At 48.5% G+C, this 23,897-nt stretch overlaps 1 protein-coding gene and 1 long non-coding RNA gene across 3 annotated transcripts in view; one reads left to right on the forward strand and one right to left on the reverse strand.

Moving 5' to 3' along the window:
* Positions 1-23,897, forward strand: part of ASAP2 (ArfGAP with SH3 domain, ankyrin repeat and PH domain 2) — a 195,590-nt gene that overhangs the window by 160,462 nt on the left and 11,231 nt on the right. The window contains exons 17-24 of one of the 2 annotated variants that reach the window (XM_012438817.3): positions 5,095-5,284; positions 7,240-7,325; positions 9,276-9,391; positions 10,786-10,853; positions 14,790-14,903; positions 17,544-17,796; positions 20,329-20,463; positions 22,767-22,932. In XM_012438817.3, coding sequence (XP_012294240.1) covers positions 5,095-5,284; positions 7,240-7,325; positions 9,276-9,391; positions 10,786-10,853; positions 14,790-14,903; positions 17,544-17,796; positions 20,329-20,463; positions 22,767-22,932 — 1,128 coding nt within the window. The remainder of the gene's footprint in view (positions 1-5,094; positions 5,285-7,239; positions 7,326-9,275; positions 9,392-10,785; positions 10,854-14,789; positions 14,904-17,543; positions 17,797-20,328; positions 20,464-22,766; positions 22,933-23,897) is intronic. The other variant, XM_012438819.3, reaches the window with a different exon arrangement.
* Positions 14,169-17,532, reverse strand: LOC105707769 (uncharacterized). Its single transcript, XR_001105163.2, has 3 exons — positions 17,090-17,532; positions 16,107-16,841; positions 14,169-14,864 (listed from the first exon to the last, which is right to left on the reverse strand). It is a non-coding gene; the product is annotated as an uncharacterized LOC105707769 (long non-coding RNA).

Genomic DNA, 23,897 nt, shown 5'->3' on the forward strand with positions numbered 1-23,897 from the left:
CACACGCCACCACACCCGGCTAATTTTTGTATTTTTAGTAGAGACGGGGTTTCACCATGTTGGTCAGGCTGGACTTGAACTCCTGACCTCAGATGATCCACCCGCCTCAGCTTCCTAAAGTGAGCCATCGTGCCCGGCCATTGGAGAAGCTTTTGTGTCTCCTGGTGCAGAGCTGACAACAGGGAATGTTCTTGCCCATCTCATCAGAGCGTCAGTGGCCACGTCACACTGGTCTTCGAGAAGAGGTGGACAGGGAGACCAGTGGCTTCGGGCAGTGGGTGTCCTGGCCACCTTGGACTTCAGCTCTGTTTAGTGTGATGGCTCTTATGTCTACAGGGGAACATGGGTGGTTTACCTGTTTTGTTATGATGCAAAGTGAAACAGACGGAAGGAGAGAGGCCACTGGGCCAGTTAACAGACCACCTGCATTTGAGTGCTAAGACTGGGTCAGCGTGTCCTGGCAGGACAGAGAAAAATGAAAACTATGTCACAAAAAAAAAGTATTTAAAAATTCATTTGCAGAAACAGCATTTTCTGTGGAATAAGCCTGAAATAGAATTAATGACATGAGTCTTCCCAAAGGACAGTGAGCAACAGTGAACGTCTTTAAGGGTGGTTTCACAAATTGGTAGTGTATGGGCCCTTTGTAAAGGCAGAAAATTTAGATTTTTTTTAACCATTTCATGGGGCATGTTTTTGAGAAATGGAGATTGCAGGACCTGTATTCTTTTGTGTTTTGCTTATGTAACTTGATACAGTGAGAGAGCCAAAGCATTCTAAAGAAGTGAACAGGGACCATGTACATTACAGACTCTCAGGTATCACGTATCTCAGGTGAGCCACTTGGCTGTTGTTGGATTACAGTCAGCTTGTGTTTGAATCCTGTAACAAGTGTTTGTGGTGTAGCATTTCCTTGAGAATCAGATAACATGTGGTTTTAGATACCAGGCATGAGGCTTACAATGCTATCAGTCTCTCTTGATGAGGATCTAAGTTTCAAATCTGTATTTTTACCCAAACCTAGAGAGAGAGTAGGGACATAGTTATCCCAATCCGTATCTGAGCCATGGGACCCAAGCAGATTATTTACCTTCTCTGAGCCTAAGCCCACTAGTATAAAAAGGGAGATAACATTCCCCGACTCACAGAGGCATTAGGGAAATGAGCGGGATGATGAGGTCAGACATGTGGCACTTAGTTTTAGTGCTTAGTTGGTATTAGCTGCTCTGCTTGCTCTTCTTCCCATGGGCGACAGAGGTCACATCTGTACTTTGCATTGATTCCATACACCCTGGAAATGAGGGTCCCCTCCAGTTAAGTTTCTGTAGAGAGTTACTCGAGGTGAAGGAGCTCTTCCTGGGCGAGCCTGAGGATTCCACTTGGTGAAGGAAATGTCATGAATCCAGCATGATGAGGTCAGCTACTGCTGTGCAGTTGACACCTGCTCTTTCGGCTGGTTTATCTCACACTGACGGTACCAGCACCCTGTAATGCTGTCATATTGGGCAGTTCTGAACAAAGTGTGTGCCATTTCTTCCAAGCACAGGGGTACCTTATAAAAGCGGAGCGTTTGGTTGTTCTGAGACTAGGCAATTAAAAAAAGGAACACTACCAATGTGGAACCCCTCAGTATGAATGTTCTGTCTGCATTGCAGCCCCCTCTCCAGTCTTGGCACTGTTGAAAAGGAAGTTTACATCCCCCCAACCCCACGCTTTTTTCAAAATGAGGGCGGATGACCAGTGTGATGGTGAAACATCAGCTCCTTCCATTCCTCCTCAGCTGAAATTACTTTCTTGGCTCTGTGCTCCTATAGCATTTGGCTTTCTTTTAAAACATTTCATCCCACTTCGTAATATACTCAGGCATTTACATATATTTTTCTGATGAATTGCTTCTTACTCATTTTTGGTTTTCCCACCATATTATGTTGCTTGTGGTGAATCAATGAATATTTAATGAATCAACAAGTCAAACAGGTACTCCCAGCTCTGTGCCTGCTTAAATAAGCTAATATTTTACTTCCAGATGAAAAGGAATACACTGTGTCTAGCTGTATCTCAGAACAGCATAACGTCTGCAGATCAACCTGTTGAAGGGGAAACCAAGGACACCCTCTAGTGGCCCGTAAATTCCAAGATGGATCTTGGGGTGTCAGGAACGGGTAACTAGAGGAGGTGGAACAGGGAAGCCAGGCTTGTATGTGCTTACAGGAGCCAGAACTATTTCTCTCTGTGATTTGGGACCATTATACATACCCTGTCCTTCAGAAGTGTAAGGAAAGCCACTCCTCTTAACACCAAATGTATCATTATATTAAGTGCATTGCTTTTCTGCAAAAGCCTGTCATTAAAGAAAAGAAAGAATTAGGGATCGCATTAGCAATGCAAACATCCTTCATAAAACCAGGGAGCATGTGTGGAGTTAAACAGACCTGTGCCCATGTTTGTGTAGGAACTGCCTTCAGGGGCATCCAAGCCCTGGGCAGATGATAATACATTAAAAAACAAGTGAAGGAAGTCTACTTTCTCTCTACTTGCTTCCTGCAAAGGTCGCAGTACTGATTGTCCAGTGATTATTGAAAGTGCATAAAACTGGACAACTGTTAAGTCTAACTGCCTGTCAAAAGAGGCATTTGCATTATTAAATGGGCTGCCCACCATGAGACTCATCAGCCCAGGAATGGAACAGTTTCCTGGGTGTCACACTGTGGTAGGAGGCCCTGAGAGGACAACCTCCATCAATAAAATGGGTCTTCCCTCGTAGGCCCACCAGCTGCCTGAGGAAACAGAATCCAGTTTCACTCTGTGGACTTCAGTGTACAGTAAGTGTCCTCAGTGTCATTGAAAGGTTTCTGGAAACCTGTGACTTTAAACAAAATGATTTATAGGAAACCAGTTTTACCCTATGCTAATTGACGTAAACCAGAGTTCAATTCCTACCACGTATTTCTGATTACGAAAACATCACCAAACTTCTGAGTAAAGACTCAGAACACTTCTAACATTAAACATTGAAATAAATATGAGCTATGCATACATTTAGGAAAGATTCAGGCTACTGAGTGAGATAAAGATTCATAAAAACAAGACAATGATTCACCCATTTATTCCAGTTCAGAGTCACAGGTGGCCAGAGGGTGTCCTGGCAGCTGAGGTCCAGGGTGGGAACAAGCCCTGAACAGGACCCTGTCCCATTGTGGGATGCACTCACCCCCACATCCACACTCACTCACAGTGGGACCGTTGAGACGCAGCAGTTAGCCCAGAGTGCGCACAGCTTTGGGATGTAGGGGGAAACCTGAGGGCCCAGAGAAAACCCGCGTGGGCTCCGCACGGACAGTGACTTTGCCTGGGAATTGATTTTTTTCTTAACATTATAATGAAATGACATTTTTCAAGGCCTATCATACCTGCAGATGGAGATGGAAACTCATGGCACTGTTGAGGCAATCCATTGAGACCACATGTGTCACACAGAAGTCACCCAGCACCACAGTGAGCTCAGTGCATGGGTTAGCACTGTGTGCCGGGGAAGTTGAGGCACCTGCCTTAACCTAGAACTCTATAGAGTGGACAGAAGTGGAGCCGGAGTGGGAGGGAGGCAGTGTGATGAAAGCGCCAGAGCACAAGTTCACCAGGTGCCCCTGGAAGTCCTTCCTGGCCTGCTCAGGTGGAATGGGCACCCTGGGGTGTGATTTCCTCTCTAGCTGCACCAGCCAGCCTCATGCTGCAGGCTGTCCAGGAGCCACGTGCACCCAAGGGCAAGCAGATATAAGGCCTGGCAAACACTGGCAAGAGACCTCTGCCTGTTTGGTTCCGTCTTGGTACTAGGGGGTAATAGCTTCTTATCTTAGGCTGGCCCATCTTCAAGGGACCCCAGGGTAGACATGATCCACTCCCTGCATGCCTGGGGGGCCAGTTGTTCCACGGGGACTTAGGGCAGGTACAAAAAAGTGAACAGCTGCTCCAGCAGCCACGGTCCCTTGCCATAGTCAGCTGAGTGAGAGAGAGGTCATAAGGGAACCATGTGGGGACTCCAGCTTGAAGGGGAGCAGCCGCATGCAGATTGTAGGCAGTGCTGTGTCATAAAGGGATGTAACTGATCTGCCCTTATCTGGTTCTTGTCTGACTCTGAAGATTCAAGGGGTCCCTGGGCAGTGACCCTCAGCCTTCAGAATTGGGATTGTAAAATGCTTGCACTCTGTGGTGAGCTGCTATTTCTCTTGTTCTCCCTCTAAGTTCATCAGGTCTTTCCCAGGCCCAGGACCTACTGTGTGTGCTGAAGGTGTGTTGACTCGTGTATGTCTCATGATGCTGCTGTGAGGATGCACTGTGTGCACTTTGACAAGTCAAACTTAAAGCCTAGAGAGTTGAAATACTTGTTGAAGCTCAAAGCAGCAGTGTGTGGTGGGAGTGGAATTTGAACTCAGGCTTCCTCGACCCCCTTTTGTTCCTGCTTCTCTACGCTCTTTGGATGGGGTGGAATCTGAGCATGTTGCCACATAAAGGCCAGAAAGTAGAACATAAAGAGGACCGACATTTCATTTGGTTTATCTGATAGTGCCTTTCACACCAGACAGTATGTGCCTACAAAAGAGATGTCATAGTCCATGCCCTGAGGAACTCATGGGCCTGTCGGGCAGTCAGGCAGGCAGGCCTTCAGGGAGAGAATGTTGGAACAGAGGTGGGCCGGGGCTGCCTAGAGGACAGGGGCAGAGCGGCCAGCCTTCCTGGAGGAGGAGGCACACAGCATGCTGAGTGGAGGGACCTGGGCAAGAAGGGCGTGGAGGTGGTGAGGGTGACAGCATGGTGAGGTCAGAGCACTTAGGTGCAAGGGGCAGGAGACAGGGTAGAGAGGCGGGTGGGCCGAGAGAACATGGGGTAGTTGTCAGGCTAGCCAGCTCCCGTGGGGTCGCCGTGAAGACTGGTGCCACTGCAGAACCACGTGGTGGCCACTCCTGCTTTGTGTTTCAGGGCCAGTGCTGCTTGCCAGGAAGGTGGGGCAGGAACCATTAACGTGGCCTTAGACAAACAAATGCTAGAAAGCGGGTAGGGGCCCTGCACGATTTACAAGGCAATTATGTTTGGTTTCAGGAATGCAAGAAAGGATTACATCACAGCCAAGTACATCGAGAGGAGATACGCAAGGAAGAAGCACGCGGATAACGCGGCGAAGCTTCACAGCCTTTGTGAGGCCGTCAAAACGAGAGATATTTTTGGATTGCTCCAAGCTTATGCTGATGGTGTGGATCTTACTGAAAAAATCCCACTGGCCAATGGACATGTAAGAGTATGGGTTACTACTTTATGGGAAAAAAAAAAGGCCGGGCACAGTGGCTCATGCCTGGGATCCAGCACTTTAGGAAGCCAAGGCAGGAGGATCCTTTAAGCTCAGGAGTTTGAGACCAGCTCGGCAGCATAGGGAGGCCCCATCTCTACAAAAAATAAAAGTAAAATTAGCCAGCTGTGGTGGCGTACATTTGTAGTCTCAGCTACTTAGGAGGCTATGTGAGAGAATCACTTGAGCCCAGAAATTTGAAGCTACAGTGAGCCATGATTGTGCCACTGGACTCCAACCTGGACGACAGGGCGAGCCCTTGTCTTAAAAAAAAAAAAGAAACTAAAACTGGGGCACCATGGCAGGAGAGTGGAATCAGCAATACTGACCAAAACTGGGTAATTCTCCAGAGGAAGACAGCACTGATTGGGTACTGGGGTAGAATAAACTAGGGGTTTCTTTTTCTTTTTAGTAGACAAATAATTCAATCTATTATGTGGTACGGTGTGATGTTTTGATCTGTGTTTACATCATGGAATGATTAAATCAAGCTAGCTAACATATCCATTACCTTACATACTCATCCATTTTTAATGGTGAGCACATTTAAAATCAACGCAGTTTTGGAAGTAGACACTGTGTAGTTCTTACCTGGAGTCACCAGCCTGCGCAGTAGATCTCCAGGACGTATTCTGCTTGTCAAAAACTTTGTACCCGCCTAGTGGTTTATTCTTACACCAAAAATGTAATGCCAGCTCTGGAAAGAAAGCCCATCCCCAGGTAGAGGAGAAGACATCTCAGAAGCCAGGCAGCCTGAGAGGGACCCCTTCTCTCTGAGCAGGTTCAACCTGAGCTTCATGCTAACAAGAGAAGCTCTCTGAGAGGGGCGGTTCCCTGGAACCCACAGCCCTCCATGCTCCCCCTCAAAGGCAATAGAGTAAGGAGCATGACGCCTCCTTTCCTGGGGGAGCTCTCTTGAGAGGGTGGGCATCCAGCCAGAATAGGTTTGCAGTAACATACCAGCACCCACGTGGATGGCATGTGTCCAGATTCTGGTCCATAAATGCCCTGTAGACACGTATTTGGTCCTCTGGAACCTCCTGATCTCAGGACCGGGCCGGCTGCTTATCAGCAAGGATGCTTCATGGCTACAGTGTCTTTCTCCTGGTGACAGTCACATTCATGCAGGCTCTGGGCTGGTCCTGCTGTCTCCCTAACCCCAGAAAGAACTCCTGCCTACCCATCCCGGGTGGAGGGTGCCCAGCACTGAGCTGTGCTGCAGCCAGAGGGCCAAGCATGTGGGGCAGGCAGTCTGGGAGGCACTTCCTCTTGCCCTCGCCTCCTGTCCTCTAGATCCCTCCTTTCCCTCTGTTTCTCTCGCCCACCCACCTGCTGAAACAGTCCTTGTGCATTTCTTCTCCCCCACCTGCTAAGCATACTTTTAGAAGAGGCAGTGGAGTTGGGAATCCCCAGTATGAGTTGGAGACAGTACAGTTATTAGCATTCATAGCCTTGTCTGTACGTGTAAATGCAAAACTTTAAGCCTGCTTAAGAAACACATGTTTCTGTCTACTCTCAGGGAGCAGGTAAAGGGATTGGATTTACCTGGGAGACCTTTCTGGATCCTTTGAACAAGATTCTTGCTTGCAGGCAGGGATCTGCCTCATGATGCTGATGCAGGGATGGGGCCAGATTGATTGAGAGGACTTAGAAATGAAACCCCTGAACTTCTCATTTATTTCCCATGGAGTCAGGAAAAACAGGACCAATCTCCAAATTGCACATTCCCAAGAGCAAAGAGCTTGTGTAGAGATTAAATGGATTCTGTATATCTTAGAGATAAGTTTCTGGAAGGGAAGGATAAAAGGCTTTTGGAAGAGTTATACACGATTTCACCAGTGTTGGACACAGAATTTGAATGCTCCCGTTAGAATTCTGGAATGCCTTTGTTTGGTTTTCAGGAGCCGGATGAAACAGCCCTCCACCTTGCAGTCAGATCCGTGGATCGAACCTCTCTTCACATTGTAGACTTTTTAGTTCAGAACAGGTAGGTGTTCTGAAATTAAGGGAGGCACTCATTTTTCTCCTTGGTATTTTTGGGAAAGGAATCAAACACTGCTTCACCACTTCTGATGTGTTGTCAGGAGAACCTTCCTGGGTCTAAGCATGAATTATAGGCAGAAAAAGGACTGCCAGGTGTGAGGTGCTCCATGGCAATCCTTTAAAACACTAGAAACCCTTTGTGGTAATTGCAGGGTCCAACTTCCAGTGTCTGATACTCAGGGAGACACCAAGTAGATATGGCTGCTGAACTCAGAGGACCCCATGACCACCTTCTGTGCACAGAGGCAGTCCTCGCCTCATCCTGTGAGCCAGGTCATCACACTGCCCAAGCAGAGTGTCCTAAGTGGTAGGAAGGTAGCAGGCAAGGAGGGATCCACACATTAGCCATGGTCTGAGCCGGATATTAGAAACCATAGCACTGGATTATTGGTGTTTTGTTTGGGTTGAGAAGTTGTTTTTTTGCTTTGATTAGAAATGGCCTTTAGAGACGTGCACAGGCAGTTCACCGCAGGTCTGGGAGTCCCTGTGGTTTGGTACATATTGCTTCAGTCATATGTGTTGCCTGCCTGGCAGCTGAAGGCTGGACTTGAGGACCCCTCAATGTGTATTTTGACTCTCTGATCATGGTTTGGGTCATGTGTGTACTGGAGGAGGAGGTGTTGTTAAAAGCCACAGAAATTGCTTCAAATGAAATAGAAAATTCCAAAATGCAAAAGCCATGGAATAGTTTGCATTTCGTGTCCTCTGCTTTTCCCTCCCATTTCTGAGCAGAGGAGTGAAGAAATGGCCAGAAAGTAGGAGATTGTGGGGTGGTCAGCCCCAAGACCTAACAGCTTCTTCCTGAGGAGGCTGAGTTCACTGGACTCTTGGTGGAAGCCACCCTGATGCTCACATCCTCTGAATGCCAGCCTGGCTCCTAGAACGCAGCAGGAGCTCCATAAATATTTAGTCGATAGCCGCATGATACCTCTCCCTCCACACACATTTTCAAGGGGGCAGGAGAAGGAAAGTCCAAGTCTTTTTTTTTCCAGAGTGGAAGGAGGACAAAAGTAGGGGAGAATTCTGAAAATGAAGCTCCTACACTGTCCCCAGTTTGGTGAAAAAGAAGCTCCTTTTTTTAAATTAAAAACTTAACTGCTTTCCTTCTTATGGAAGCAGCAGGTGCCATCTCCTGAAGTTGCCTTTCTGTCCCCACTTTGTGCAGGGGCACAAAGCTCACTGTCCCTCATCAGTTTATGACGTTGACCATGCTTGCTAGGGTTGAGGGCCTGTCCCGTGTCTGCCAGGCCTGAGCACCTTTTTTGAATAACCTGGTCTTGTGATATGTTGGAAGAAATTTTGAAAATCTCAAGATTCCCCTTTAACCTGCTTTCAGAGGGTTTTCCCAGAGTGAACAAGGTGAGGAGCCTGGGGACTCTGGGCTTTGGAAAAGTGACTTTTCCCTTTCCTGGAGGGAATATCAAATAATGATAGAGAAAAGCTCAGCCCCCGTCCTTCCATGGGACAGGATGGGTAAGTCACGCAGGCATCCAGAGGCCCTGCATCCAGCACAGCTATTCAGCCTAGCAGGACACAGTAGCCCCTAGGCGCAGCCAGGGGGGCCGTGAGAAGGATGCTGGGCCTCTGGGTTCACCGGCTGGTGCACTGCCCCTGCCTTGGCCACACATGCTCAGCAGCAGCAGGGATGGCCCTCTCCCCTTTTGACCTCTTCTGCCATAATCTTATTTCCCTGATTGCCTTCTGCTAAGGCTTCCCTGGCCACATAGGCAGGGAAGGTGCCAGGTCCCACCACCTTGGGGATGATTTAGAGAAACTGTTCACTTGGGGACTGTCTGCCTCTCCTGTGCATGTGCCCCAGGCTCCCTGCTGGGCAGTTCCTGGTCCTGTGGCCTGTGACATGCTGTGCTCTCTCTCTGTTCCTGTGCTCGGGCAGCGGGAACCTGGATAAACAGACAGGGAAAGGCAGCACAGCCCTGCACTACTGCTGCCTGACTGACAACGCCGAGTGCCTCAAGCTGCTCCTACGGGGAAAGGCCTCCATCGAGATCGGTGAGTGGGCCCGAGTCCCGGGGACGGGCTCGGCTGCACCCTGGCCTCCACCGCCTGTCTGCCATCCACATGCTGCTATTGGAAACAGGGCTGGCCCTGCAGGCTCCTGTCAGTGCCGAGGAGGAGAACCTACCACTAACAAGGAAGGGCTTCTCCCTGCCCGTTCCAGAGGCTGCATTCACCATCTGTTACTTAGACTTCAGGTGCATTTATAGGCATTTTACAGATCATAAGACAGGCAAAGGGTGGGCCTTGCAGCTCGCACAGATGCCAAGTGAATTGGGACAAGGTTGGGGAATTTTGACCTGTTCACACACTCTGAGCCTTCTCAGCCCCCCAACTTGAGGCCACACTTGACCCCTTTCTTGGCTCTGAGTTAAGATGGATTACGGGGGAGATGCTGTTTACTGCCCCCTCCTTTCATTTGCACCCCTGCGTCCTCCATGAAGCGCCTTGGTTCTTACTTGGCCCCGGTCCCTCCCTCTCTCGAGGACCTCAGCGCAAGGCACAGTTGTGCCCTGAGGATATCCAGTTGTTGACCCCTCAGGAGGAAGTATTTTTGAAGGACTGTTGAAAGAATAGAAAAAAGACACACATCTGCCTGAGAGCTGTGCTTATCATTAAAAAACTAATAATCAGACCTCATTGACTTGAGCCTTATTTAGAAGAAAGTGTACACTTTAAAGCTTATAAACTACTTGAGAGAAAGCATAAAAGTTTATTACATTCCAATGCATGGAACTAGGTTAGCAGTGCTTTTTTTTAAGAGATTTATGATGAATCACTTTATTCAATGACTTACAGTTTGAATTGGAATTTTAATTAGATGGCTACTTCAACAGTTTTAGGGGTATTTTTTGTTTGTTTGTTTGTTTGTTTTAGACGGAATCTTGCTCTGTCATCCAGGCTGGAGTGCAGTGGCGCGATTTCGGCTCACTGCAACCTGTGCCTCCCAGGTTCAAGCCGTTCTCCTGCCTCAGCCTCCCAAGTAACTGGGACCACAGGCACGTGCCACCACGCCCGGCTAATTTTATATTTTTAGTTGAGGCAAGGTTTCACCATGTTGGCCAGGCTGGTCTCGAATGCCTGACCTCAAATGATCTACCTGCCTTGGCCTCCCAAAGTGCTGGGATTACAGGCATGAGCCACTGTGCCAGGCCAGTTTTAGTTTCTTGATTAACTCAAACCTTATCTTTTAAAGTTGTACTTTCTATATTCACCTGTAGTTCTATGTAATTACAAGACACATGCAGCCTCAACTAGGTCAAACTCACCATGGATTTCATTAACCAGATTCAATTTAATTTAGTGCTGCCTTACTGTTTCTTTTTAAAAATTGTCCTGGATGTCAGGCCTTTGCCTTAACGCCTCCTTTGCTTACCCTTAACCTTTAGCCAACGAGTCGGGAGAGACTCCGCTGGACATTGCCAAGCGCCTCAAGCACGAGCACTGTGAGGAGCTGGTGAGTCTCCCGCCACGAGGACAGGGTGGGGTACCCATCTGGGACAGCCAGGCCCGTCCTTCTTGGGCAGAGTTTGCTGTGAACCAGTGTCCTGAGCAGAGCTCAGCGTCTCTGATGGGATGAGCCCAGAATCAGCCTGCCTTGGAGAAAGCGTGCTAGGGAGTCCATAGGGGAGCCCGGGGGAGCCATCCCCTTGTAGTGAGACTTGGGGTGTGAGTCAGTGTTTGCTGGTTGACTGTGTTGATAACATCATGGTGTGGTAGGGCAACTGGAACAGGCCACAGGGGCCTGTTCTCTGGCCTCCGCAAGATCTTTGCTCGCTACTTTGCAGGACATCAAGGCCAACCTCCTTTCTTTGTTCCACAGTCCTAGATCACGTGGGTTGCTCAACACCATCTTTTCCTGTTCTAGAAGAAAAGACAATGTAGACAGTGGAAAGAGCCCACCGGGCCAGGCAGCCCTGGCCTTGCCATGGGCTCCCCTACTGTGGCTTGGGAAGGAAACTTTCTCAGGCTCTTTCCTTATTTCTAAAGTGCAGTCAGTTATACCAGTATATAAGGTTGTTGTGAGAATTATTGTCGAATGCTGTAAAGCAATTGACACACAGTAAGCGCTCAATAAATAGAACTATTAAGGCCCGGCACAGTGACTCACGCCTGTAATCCCAAAGCTTTGGGAGGCTGAGGCGGGGGATGATGACTTGAGGCCAGGAATTCAAGACTAAACTGGCAACATAGTGAGACCTTGTCTCTGCAAATGATTAGAAAATTAGCAAGGCATGGTGGAGCATGCCTGTATGTAGTCCCAGTTACCTGGGAGGCTAAGGCAGGGGGATTGCTTTGAGTCCAGGAGTTCAAAGCTACGGTGAGCCAAATGGCACCATTGCACTCCAGCCTGAGCAACAGCAACACGCCATCTCCACAAAAAAAGTTTCAAATTAGCTGGATGTAGTGGCACACATCTGCAGTCCCAGCTACTTGGGAAGCTGAGGTTGGAGAATCATTTTGAGCTAGAAGTTCAAGGCTGCAGTGAGCCATAATTATGCCAATGTGCTCCAGTCTAGGGGAAGAAAAAAGAACTATTAATAATAAATGCTCTACAAGTATAAAGTAACAGGTACTATTTCTAAGCACTGTACATCCACTACTAGCTCATTTAATCTTTTTTTTTTTTTTTTTTTTTTTTTTTGAGATGGAGTTTCACTTTGTTGCCCAGGCTGGAGTGCAGTGTCATGATCTCAGCTCACTGCAACCTCTGCCTCCTGGGTTCAAGCAATTCTCCTGCCTCAGCCTCCCAAGTGACTGGGATTACAGGCATCTGCCACCACGCCCAGCTAATTTTTGTATTTTTAGTAGAGACAGAGTTTCACCATGTTGTTCAGGCTGGTCTTGAACTCCTGACCTCAAGCAATTCACCGACCTTGGCCTCCCAAAGTGCTGGGATTACAGGTCTGAGCCACCACACCTGACCTAGTTCATTTAATCTTCATAACTACCTTACCACATAGTTTCTGCTGTTATCCTCATTTTACAGATGAGAAAACAGGCACAGAAAACCTAAGTGACTTGCCCAGGGTCACGTAGCTACTATCTGGCTATGGGGGAAATTAAGCCCTGAGGTCCTAAAACACCCATAGTGTGTAATGAATTAGCTTCTCTTCTGCACATCTAGAATAGTACTAGCTATCTACCTTCCTTGAGAGAATTGAGAAAATAGCCAGTCGGATAATTTTCTGCAGCATTTAATTCTCTCGTCCTGGTTGAAAAGGCTGGGTTCACAGTGAATGAGCACATTTATTCTCCTGGGGTTGAGCTTGCTCCTGTATGGAGTGTGGATACTTAGAGACCCATCAGTATCCTTTAGATCTCAAATATCCTTTGCCTGTTGTTTTGGGGAAAGCTCTCTAGCTGTGTTTTTTCTCTACAATTACACTGTTGTCACAGCAAGCAATACAGAAGCAGACTGCTGTGACCAAAGGTGTGGGATTCCCCCACACCACCCTGCACACCAAGTGTAGTCACCTGACAGGTTCTTCTTGCCTGCTGCATAGATAAACCCAATTCATGAGACAGTGTTATTGAGTAGAGAAAGAGTTTAATTATGGCAAGTTGTCCGAGCAGTGGAAGGACAGGAATTATTACTTAGCTGTGTTCTCACAAAGGCTCAGAGGTTAGGGTTTTCAAGGATAGTTGAATGGGTAAGGGGGCTAGGAAATGGGTGCTGCTCATTGGTTGGGGGTGAAATCATAAGCGTGTGAGAAACAGCCCTTGTGCATTGCATCATCCTCTCAGTGGGGGCCACGGGACCAGTTGAGTCATGAGTCAGGTTCAATGGAGTCAGCTGGTCACCAGGATGCAAAAGGCTGAAAAAATATCTCAAAAAATCAATCTTAGGATATGTTATCTTTAGGAGCAACTGGGGAAGTCACAAATATCTTGGCTTCTGGTGCAGTAAACAATTTTTTTTAAGAGACAGAGTCTCTTTCTATTGCCATGTTGGACTGCAATGGCGTGCTTATAGCTCACTATAGCCTCAAACTCCTGAGCTCAAGCGATCCTCTCACCTCAGCCCCCCGAGTAGCTGAGACTACAGATGCATGCCACCATGCCTGGCTGTTTTTCAATTTTTGTAGTGATGGGGTCTCGCTGTGTTGCCTAGGCTGGTCTCAAAACTTCTTGCTCAAGCAGTCCTCCTGCCTCGGCCTCCCAAAATGTTGGGATTCCAGTTGTGAGGTAGGGTTACCATCCACTGCACTGAATGGTAAATGATTACATTAATAGAAAGGCAAGCTGCACCTACATTCTAGCAGAATTCAGACTCCTCCCATAATCCTAATCTTGAGGCCTTTTATTAGTCTTACAAAGGCAGTTTCAAGTTCCCTAAGAAGGAGGAAGTCAGTTTTAGGGAGGGAGTGTTATCATCCTTTTTTCAAACTTAAACCATAAACTAAATTCTTCCCTTGATTAGCATGGTCTGTGCCCAGGAATGAGCAAGGACAGCTAGCCTGTGAGGCTAGAAGCAAGATGGGGGTCAGCCATGCTAGACGTTTCTCACTATCATGTCCTTGCAAAGGCAGTTTCACAAGCAGCAGACATCAGCGGGCTGTCCTCCAGTTCAATTAGACACTATGTACCTAGAGGTAGCATCAGATCTCATAGACTGATCCCAGTCCCCAAGACTGTCTCCCACCGCAGACTCCAGTCACAAGTCAGTCTCCAGAACTTGTGACCGACTGGCTTCAAGTTGGGGTTCCCAGAACCCCCTCTTTGGGTTTGAATAATTTGCTGGAGTGGCTCACAGAACTCAGGGAGACACTTGTGTTTACTGGTTTATTATAAAGGATACAGATGGAGAGGCGCATAGGGCGAGGTGTGGGGGAAGGGACGCAGAGCTTCCATGCCCTCCCTGGGCGCCACCCTCCAGGAACCTCTGTGTGGTTCGCCATCTTGAAGCTCGAGAGCCCAGTCCTCTTGGGTTTCTATGGAAGCTTCGTGATGTCAACATCTCTTCCCCCAGGGTATAGGGCGAGACCCTCTCTGGGAAGGGTTTTAAGATCCACAGTCAGAAAAGTGGGGGAAGATTAGAGTCCTGCCTTGGGGCAGGAGAAGTTCAGAGAGATTCTGTCTCCTGCGGCCTAACACCTGACGTTATAACCGAAGACTCTAACAAGGGCTATGAGAGTTACGAGCCGGGAACCGTGGATGAAAACCAATACAGCTTACAAAGCCCTTGCTGGGAGTTACCAGGTTTTGAGTTTCAAGGTTACCCTGTGAATCAGGCAGTGGTGGGGGCAGGGAGGAGCTTCACCTGAGACCCAGAGATTTCTGTGAGTTTGCCTTGGACTAGAAGGCAGGCTCCTGTCTGCATACCTCAGTTGGTCCAGGTGCATGGCCGAGTATATGAGCAGCAGCACTGACCATCCCTCTGTTCTCTCAGCTGACTCAAGCCTTATCTGGAAGGTTTAATTCTCACGTTCACGTTGAATATGAATGGCGACTACTCCATGAAGACCTGGATGAAAGTGATGACGACATGGATGAGAAATTGCAGGTCTGTGCCAGATTGCCAACCATTAAGAGTTTTGATCCACTTCATCCAGAGCAGTGTGGGCCCTAATCTGTAATTAAGGCAGAGAGCTATTTTGTAGAAAAGAAAATGTAGCTTGCTTTTTGCTTTCATTGATCTCAGTAGGCTTTTGGTTTTACCCTTCCCACTACCATCTCCTGTCTCCCAGTTCCTGTACCCACTAATTTAAAGGAATGGCTGATTATGTACTCATAGGCAACCTTTTGCTACAAGGGAAAGGTGTGGGATGGGAGGGGGGCCTTTGATTCCACTGGGTTTTAGAGGAAGCTCTCTTGCTATGGAATCACGTCATAAAGAGCTAGATTTCCCCCAGTCTACATGATCACATTCACCTTGCTGATCTTAAAAAAGGTCAACTGAAATCATCAGATGACCTTTAGAGCTCATTGGGTCCAACCCCTTCCTTTATCAATTGTGAATATTGAAGCCTCAAGAGAAAAGTTGACTTGGCCAAAGTGAAGCAACTATTTAGAGGCAGCCTTGGGACTGCACAAAGGCTCTTGCCTCCTCCTCCAGCTCCCTTCTCACCATACTCACTACTTCACACATGGGGCTAACCCCCAGGAAGATTGCTGCCTTCACCCAGGACTCAGAGCTGAGAGTCAGACTGAGGCAGTGTGCCTCCAGAGCCCTGACTCCTAGCTGTGACCCACTTCCATCTCTCTTTCAGCATGGTGCTTTGAGGCATGCCTGGAATGTAGTCTGTGTTGAATTAGTGCCAGATGCCACATTAAACACATTTTCGTGTTTTAGCTTTTTTTTTTTTTAACTGTAATCCATTAATGTTCTGATGTTTGTTGAGGATATCAAGTTAGATAGATGGATGGATAGGTCGGTAGGTAACTAGATGGCATTTCTGAAACCTATTGGACTGTTTTTGCTCATGGAGTTAACATCTGTACTTACTGCTTCTTATAATACAGAATAAGAAATTACTTCACTGAGTTAGCTACAAAACAGTGTCAAAGTGAGAAGAATCAACTAATTTCATACTTTATCTGCCTTAAAAAAAAGTTGGAAGCAATCTGCCCCAGCGTGCCTCTTTATCAGGCAGTCACATGCCACATTTCTGTTTTATGAGCAGTGACAAAGCATGTTGCATAGTCCAAGGAAAAGCACAAGAGCAGGGGCTGGTGTGGAGTCCTAAGACTCATCTATACCACTTACCTGATTCCTAGAAGACAGCAGCAGGGATGGTTTATCCTTTCAGCCCTGGGCTTTGGAATTTAGAAATCTGTGTGAAGAAACTCTGGATGCTTAGTTCTGCACACCTAAACTAGGTTTGAACCACTGGTTTGGCCAGAACCTAGATTGGGTTGGTGGTCCTGTGAGGGAGAGGCGGGGCTGCCACAGTTCATACTGAACACCTGCTAAGCGCCTCTCATTGTGCTAGAGAAGCATTTGTTATATCCATTGAACAGGTAAAGAATGTGGTCAGCAAGGTTGAGTCATTTGCTCACCATCATATCTAGTTTAATGAAGCTGGCATTTGAAATAGAAGTTAGATCTAAGTTGCCTGAGTCGTCATTGCATGCATTCACTTCCAAGAAAGCACATGACCTTCAAGTGGAGCAGGGGTGGCCAAACTCTTAAAGGGCCAGATAGTGAATATTTTAGGCTCTATGGGCCTAAAGTGTCACAGTCCATGCTACAATTACTCAGCTCTGCCAGGATGGCTTAAAAGTAGCCTTAGACAATATCTAAATGACAGGACATGGCTATGTTCCAATAAAACTTCACTGACAAAAACCAGGTGGCAGCCCATAGGCCACTGTTTGTTAACCCTGATTGGGAAGAATCTCAGGAGCTCCTGTTCATAAGGGAAGAAAACATTGATCTCTGCAGAATGAACCGTGTAGCTGTTGGAGTTTGACTGCAGCAGGCTGGCCAGAGCTGGCTACCCTGTGGAGTAACATAAGAAAGCATGTTTAGGAAGGGGAACTTCAGGAAAAATGCCAACTTAGGTTGAAATAACATTGGCTAATAAGATAAATAGCTTGTATTTTAAACACATCACAGAATGGAGGATTTTAACTTTTAATTCATGGCTTTTTTGGCGTGTGTGTGTGTGCTAAGTCTGTTATCACACTGCTATAAAGAAATACCCGAAAATGGGTAATTTATAAAGGAAAGAGGTTTAATTTACTCACAGTTCCGCATGGCTGGGAGGCCTCAGGAAACTTACAATCATGGTGGAAGGGGAAGCTGGCACCTCTTCACAGAAGGGCAGGAGAGAGAGCAAGTGAGCACGAGCAGGGACAACTGCCTTATAAAACCATCAGGTCTCGTGAGAACTCACTATCACAGGAACAGCAGGGGTAAACTGCTGCCATGATCCAGTCACCTCCTTCCCTCGACGTGTGAAGATTATAATCCAGATGAGATTTGGGTGGGTCACAAAGCCAAACCGTATCAGTGTGTGTTTCATTCACGAGACACAGGAAGAGGGAATTTTCACTCTTGCAGCTCTCAGGCAACAGTTGAGAGCTCAAATGGTAGCAAGCCCAGCAAAGTTGGTGTCAGTGAGGTTTTCCACCCCTGCATTGAATGTTATCACCAGGAGCAGTTCATCTCACACGCCTCTGCCCCGATATTCTCCTGCAGCCTAGTCCCAACCGGCGGGAAGACCGGCCCATCAGCTTCTACCAGCTGGGAGCCAACCAGCTTCAGTCTAACGCTGTGTCTTTGGCAAGAGATGCTGCAAACCTTGCCAAGGACAAGCAGAGGGCTTTCATGCCTAGCATCTTGCAGAATGAGACCTATGGAGCCATCCTGAGCGGCAACCCACCTCCCACCCAGCCTGCAGTCCCCAGCACCACCAGCGCCCCCCCTCTTCCTCCACGGAATGTCGGCAAAGGTATGAAGCTGTCAGTGGTCACTGAATATTTAAAGGGTCTTGTTTTGTGGTTTGGGAAGTTTACAGCTGCCTTGCCTCCAACTCAGTGACCTTTGGGTTATTTTGTTTTGTAGTTATTTTCTGTTTGCTTCCTAAAGGGATTCCATCATTGTTATGCCAGATGGTGGTAGTCTCTTGATTTGACTCTTATTCTGGGCAGAGTCGTGGCATCTGCCTGGCTTGGGTAACACAGGGACTCCCCCAGGGCAGCCTGAGGTGGCTGCCTGGGGTCCCAGGGCTAGGCTGAAAGACACGCTCCTGCAGGTCCTCTCCCCCAGCCCGCACCCTTCTCTCTACTTTTCTCCACTCTCCCTCCCAGGCCTTCATTCTTTCCTTTTTTTTTTCTCTTCTGCATGCTTCTGGTCCAGCTTATGGCCCCTGCAATTACTTCTTACCAATAATCCCCACAAAATGAAGGATAAAATGATACTAATTTGGGGAACAGTGCTTGGCCTAATTGTAAAATACAAAACCAGCCCTGTGGGCCTACCAGTGTCTTAGGGCAAAAAGCATGCTTTTCTTACCTCAGCTGTAACCTGGAGGGTTTGACTCAACAGGTGATACTTTTTGTTTTTATAAATATGGAAACCAAAATTCCCAAAAGTTAATTTATTCACTCCTGAAGAGCCGCTGGCCGTGGTGCTCCTTGAAGGCAGGTCCGGCGAGTGACCCGCTCAGCTCTGGGCTGGGTTCTAGTCGTGGCCATGGCCTTCAGAGGGTTTCCCACGTGGCCTCCTGAGGCTTTGTTGAGGGGAGAGGGGCGCAGGAAGGTTAAGAGTCTGCACAGAGCATGTATACAGGCGCTGTGACTGCTGATGTAGTGGAGCCCACATCCCCAAATACATCCCAAACTGTCCTTATGCGGTAGCTGCTAGCTGGGCAGGGTGGGTGGGTGTGTGAGGGTGGCTGAGGCCGGGAGACATGGCCCAGGGCTGAGCAGACAGCTGCAGCTTCATGCTGCATGTGTACTCAGCTGTGTGGCTGTGCCCATCTTCCCTGCCACCCTGGGTGTCTCACAGACCCTCACATGGCTCTGCACTGGAGGCCCAGAGAAGTGGTAATGAACCTGTCATGTGGGTAACTGAGTCATTCCCCCAGGAGCAAACCTGCTGAGAGCAGGCCTTCCCTCAGGCAGGCCCAGAAGCCAGCCGCTTGGTGTCCCCACACACCCCACATCCCAGACAGCATTCATCCCTGGCTCGACATCCTTGAGCAAGGAAGGCAGCTACACGATGAAGTCACACAGCCGCACCTCCTCCTGGTCAAAGCCCCCCAGGCTGGCTGATCAGGACCCAGGGTGGGTGCAGCTTTCTCCCTACCTCTCCCAGATCCTGTGGGCAGTCATTAATTCTGAATACCCCACAATCAAGATGGTTTTGGTCATCTTCCTTCCTAGCAGTGACTTTTGTTGGCTATGTGTGTCACATGAGGAAAGATTTTATTTTGTTCCACTGGGTCATGGAAAAGGAGGGGTATACGCTTCATCTTAATCTCCTGGTTTCCCAAAGTCTTGGAATTCGAGGGTTTTGTTTTTTCCCTACCCTTTCTTTTTGCCATTCCTGTCTCTAGCTTCATTTCTTCTTCCGGTGATGTAGGTCATATCCCTTACCTGCCATCTCCCCCATTCTCTGTGTAGCCTACACATAGTCTTGGATGGAATTCCCACATGCCACATACAAATATAAATGGCAAATGGAGTTGACAGTGTCAGCCTTGCACTTGAGGCAGACCTGGCTACCCACGGAAGGAGCTTGAACGCTTCCTCTGGACCCTGTGGCCTGGCCCATTTCCAGGCCCAGCCCGTGCCCTACGGGCCATGCACAGCCTCAAACACGGGGTCACACCTGGCACCTGGGCCCTGTGCACCTGAGCTTGGACGTTTGTGAGGCAGAAGAAGGGCTTGTGACCCAGGAAATGCCATCTCGTTTGTGGGCCTGAACCTGAATGGTGTCATCTGTGTCTGCTTTCAGCCAGAAATATGTTTGTGGGAGGGAGAGAAAGCCCCTCCCCTAGTGTCTGATTTGCACTCTGCCCTCCACCTGCACTGGCTGGGCACACGGTGCTCCTGTTCGTGTGGCGGTGACTCCCATGGCCCATGAGAAGGACTTGGTTGGAGGGTGGAGAGGAGCAAAAGTTCAGAAGCTCCAAATGCAGAGCTCGTAAGAGAACATTGTGGTTGTTTATTTCCCTCTTCAAATGGTACTGATATTTGAGAAATAAACTCAGGAATTTTTAAATTTCACAGATTGAGAAAACCAGCTGAGAATAGTCCTTGAAACATACTTTGGTTTAGTGGGTGTCAATGTCTATCTTCCACATGCCAGAGACAGAAGTAAACAGGAGTAAAACAGTTCAGGGTTCTAGGTAGAAGGGTCATACTGATGGTTTTATAAGGGGGAGGATCAATAACGCAGTGTTCTGTTTCTGTTTTTGTTTTGTGTGTGCACGTTTGTGTGTGCATGCATGCGTCTGTGTGCATGCGTGTGGGTTCAGTTCAGACAGCCTCCTCTGCTAACACCCTGTGGAAGACAAACTCTGTAAGTGTGGACAGTGGAAGCCGGCAGCGATCTTCGTCAGATCCGCCAGCTGTCCATCCACCGCTGCCCCCTCTTCGTGTGACATCTACCAGTACGTTTTCTTCCTTTTGCCTTTCTTGTCCATGGGCTTTGTAGATCTGGATGGCAGGGGGTGCTCTCTGGAGCCACACACCTGCCAGCACAGACACGTGCCAGGTGCCCCATGTTGTATGGCCCCCTGTGGCTCCTGTGCAGGGCTCCCAGCTCCCCCAGCCTCCCAGTCACAGCTGCAAACTCCTTCCTGTCCCCCCACCGCATCACCAAGGTAGCTCCCTCACTTCCTTCCTCCGTCTTCCCAAGCATTTCAGCAACATTTCCTCCTTTACACAGTACCCCAGGGTTTCTTTTGGCCATTTGGTGATTTTCAATATTTGGGGACAGTCACTTGGATTACAATCTGGCTTTTGTTTTTGTTTGTTTTTTTTCTTTTTTGAGAGAGAGAGAGTCTTGCTCCGTTACCCAGGCTGGAGTGCAGGAGCACAGTCTTGGCTCACTGCAACCTCTGCCTCCTGGGTTCAAGCGATTATCCTGCCTTAGCCTCCCAAGTAGCTGGGATTACAGGTGCCCACCACCACACCCATCTAATTTTTTTTTTTTTTGTATCATTAGTAGAGACAGGGTTTCGCCATGTTGGCCAGCCTGGTCTCCAGCACCTGACCTCAGATGATCCACCCACCTCGACCTCCCAAAGTGCTGCAATTACAGACATGAGCCACTGCACCCAGCCTTGTTTTTCTTTTTAAGACAGGGTCTTTTTCGCCCAGGCTGGAGTGCAGTGGCACGATCACGGCTCACTGCAGCCTCCAATTCCCGGGCTCAAGCGATCCTCCCACCTTAGTTTCCTGAGTAGCTGCAATTATTGGTGCAAGCCACCATGCCCAGCTAATTTTTGTATTTTTTGTAGAAATGGGGTTTTCTTATGTTGCCCCGGCTGGTCTCGAACTCCTCAGCTCAAGTGATCCACCCACCTTGCCCTCCCAAAGTGCTGGGATTACAGGTATGGGCCACTGCGCCCAGCCTGGCATGTTTTCTTTAATGTCAGCATGTGGTTGAAAGTCCTGAAAACCTTGGGGAGAGAAGCAGGAAGAGGTTTTTAGGAAGTTTTTCTCCAATGTGCAGAACGAGGGTGTCTTTTTTCACTGGATGAGGGAAGTGAGCCCTGGATGCTGCCCTGTCTCCTGCTGCAGCAGCCCAGAAGCAGGGAGTCCAGCATCTCTGGGCTTTATTGCTTCCAGAGCATGAGAATTCCTGAGCCGAGGTACTCGAGACTTCCTTAGAATAAGTTAAAATTAAAAGCAGCCAGCCCCAGCTAAAGTCAGTGCCATGTGTGCACGTGCTGGTGGCAGAGCCGGGAGCAGTGGGTCTGGGAGGGTCTTCCAGAGGGTTCCAAGGTGAACACACCGAAGGCCAGGGCCCACTTTCCTGCCTCTCTGTCTGGCGTCCCTGGGGCTGCATTTGTGTGCTAGAGTCAGCCTTTTGACTTTTCCTTTAAATTGGAAAAAGGAAGCAATAATGAAAAAAAGAAAAACCATAAGCTGGATTCCTTCATTTTCCCACCCCAGGTTTCCTCTTTGTTCAGCTGAAGGCCTCATTCTTCCTGCCTTTTCCTGGCAGAGAGAAACCCAGCGCCTTATGTGTTACCCATCCCGAGGCAGGCAGCTGCCTTCAATGAGGCCCAGGATGCTAAGCCTGATATTTAGAGAGGGCCTGATGCCCATCAGAGGGAGGGGAAATGGAGGAAGGAGACTTGAGCTCACAGCCTCTCTCCAGGTCTTACCAGCTCTGCCACCCTTGGCAAGAGCTCCTCCCCTCTGGGGGCCTCAGCCTCCTCTTCTGTAAAACGTAGACAGTAATAAAACTTTTCCCCCGCCCACTCTGCAGACTGAGGAGCTGTTATTAAAGTTAATAGCTCCCGATCTCTCCTCACATCCACCCTGCCCAGCAGCCTGATAAGTGGGTAGGGCCTCATCCCTTTGGTCACAAGCCAGTCGAGGTGCAAAGCAGGTTCTGCTTCCCCGGGCAGAGCCAAGGGCCCCGGCCTCCTGCTGTTGGGTCTCAGAGTCTAGGGCAGGAAACTGCTGGCTTTCCCACAGGGAGTTCTAGCTGAGAAAATACTCACTCACGGGCTAATAGAAATTGTCATCCTAACTTTAGGCTCAAAGCGTCCTTATTAGTTTGGAAAGGACTCCCTGCTAATACAGTTTTCTGAAAACCAACAAGGAAATAGCAGCAGGTTTTTCCTTATGAAATAGCAATAGAAAAATGAAGCCGTTATCAGAAAAGCCTCTGGTGAGGAGGTCTGAGTGGGAGGCTCCGTGGGTGACCCTCTGTGCGTCTCTCCTTTTCTCTCCGCAGATCCCCTGACCCCCACGCCACCCCCTCCTGTTGCCAAGACGCCCAGCATGATGGAAGCCTTGAGCCAGCCAAACAAGCCTGCCCCGCCTGGGGTCTCACAGAGCAGGCCCCCACCTCTGCCCCCACAGCCGCCCAGCCGCCTCCCACAGAAGAAGCCTGGGCTGGGGTAAGCCACAGCCGGCCAGCTCGGCCATCCATGCTCCTGCCCTCTGACCTCACCTGCCGAGGGGTCTGGAGGAACATTTGCAATCCCCAGTGTTCCTACTTCAGCCCTGGTGTCACATAACTAATTAATCGGGTCTGCTGAAGGGTCTTAAAAGTAACTCAAGGATTTTTAAACTGTAAAAATGTCTTACAAACATACATTTTAAGTCCACAGAATGAATTTAGACAAAGTGTCCTCAACACACGAGGCCTCTGGGTTCTATTTGATGCTCACCCCCAGGGTTGTCTCTGTCTGTTTTCTTTCTGTTTTCCCAAGGTTGTTTTGAACACATAGACCGACCCTCCGTGGTGTGAAGCACGGATTTCCCACAAACAAGGACGTTCTCCTACATAGCACAATACCACCTGGAAAATCAGGAAGTTAACACGGAGGTAGAACTACCACCCAATCCTTAGATCCAGTTCAAGCTTAGCTGTTTGTCCAAGTTGTCCAAATAATGCTCTTTGTTGCAGATGGATCCAGTTCGTGACTCTTAATCTGTTTCTTTATGGTGGGAAATGGTTCCTTTTAGTGGAAATGATATTTAGAGGCCCAGTTCTGGGGGCTAGGTGGAGCGTCACTCCTCCCACACAGGAACTCTGAGCTGTCAGAACTTAGAAACATACACGCATGTACATGGATGCATACATATACCACTTACCTCTGTATTCCGTATCTTTCTGTATTGAAATCCTTGAGTTCACACTGACGTCTCTAATTTCAATTGTTCTAGTAACAAACTACACCAAACTGACAGACATGAGGCACAGCCATTTTATTCTGCTGACAGATGGTCAGGATTTTGGATGGCACTATGAGGTCTTTGTCTTTGCTCCACAGTATCTGGGGCCTTCGCTGAATGGACTCAAAGCCTAGGGGTGGTCGGACACAGGGTGACTCGTTGACAGGGGGGCATGGTCAGAGCC

The sequence above is a fragment of the Aotus nancymaae genome, unplaced genomic scaffold, assembly GCF_030222135.1.
Source record: "Aotus nancymaae isolate 86718 unplaced genomic scaffold, 86718_ANA_hifiasm-v0.15.2.pri h1tg000057l, whole genome shotgun sequence".
Classification (NCBI taxonomy): domain Eukaryota; kingdom Metazoa; phylum Chordata; class Mammalia; order Primates; family Aotidae; genus Aotus; species Aotus nancymaae.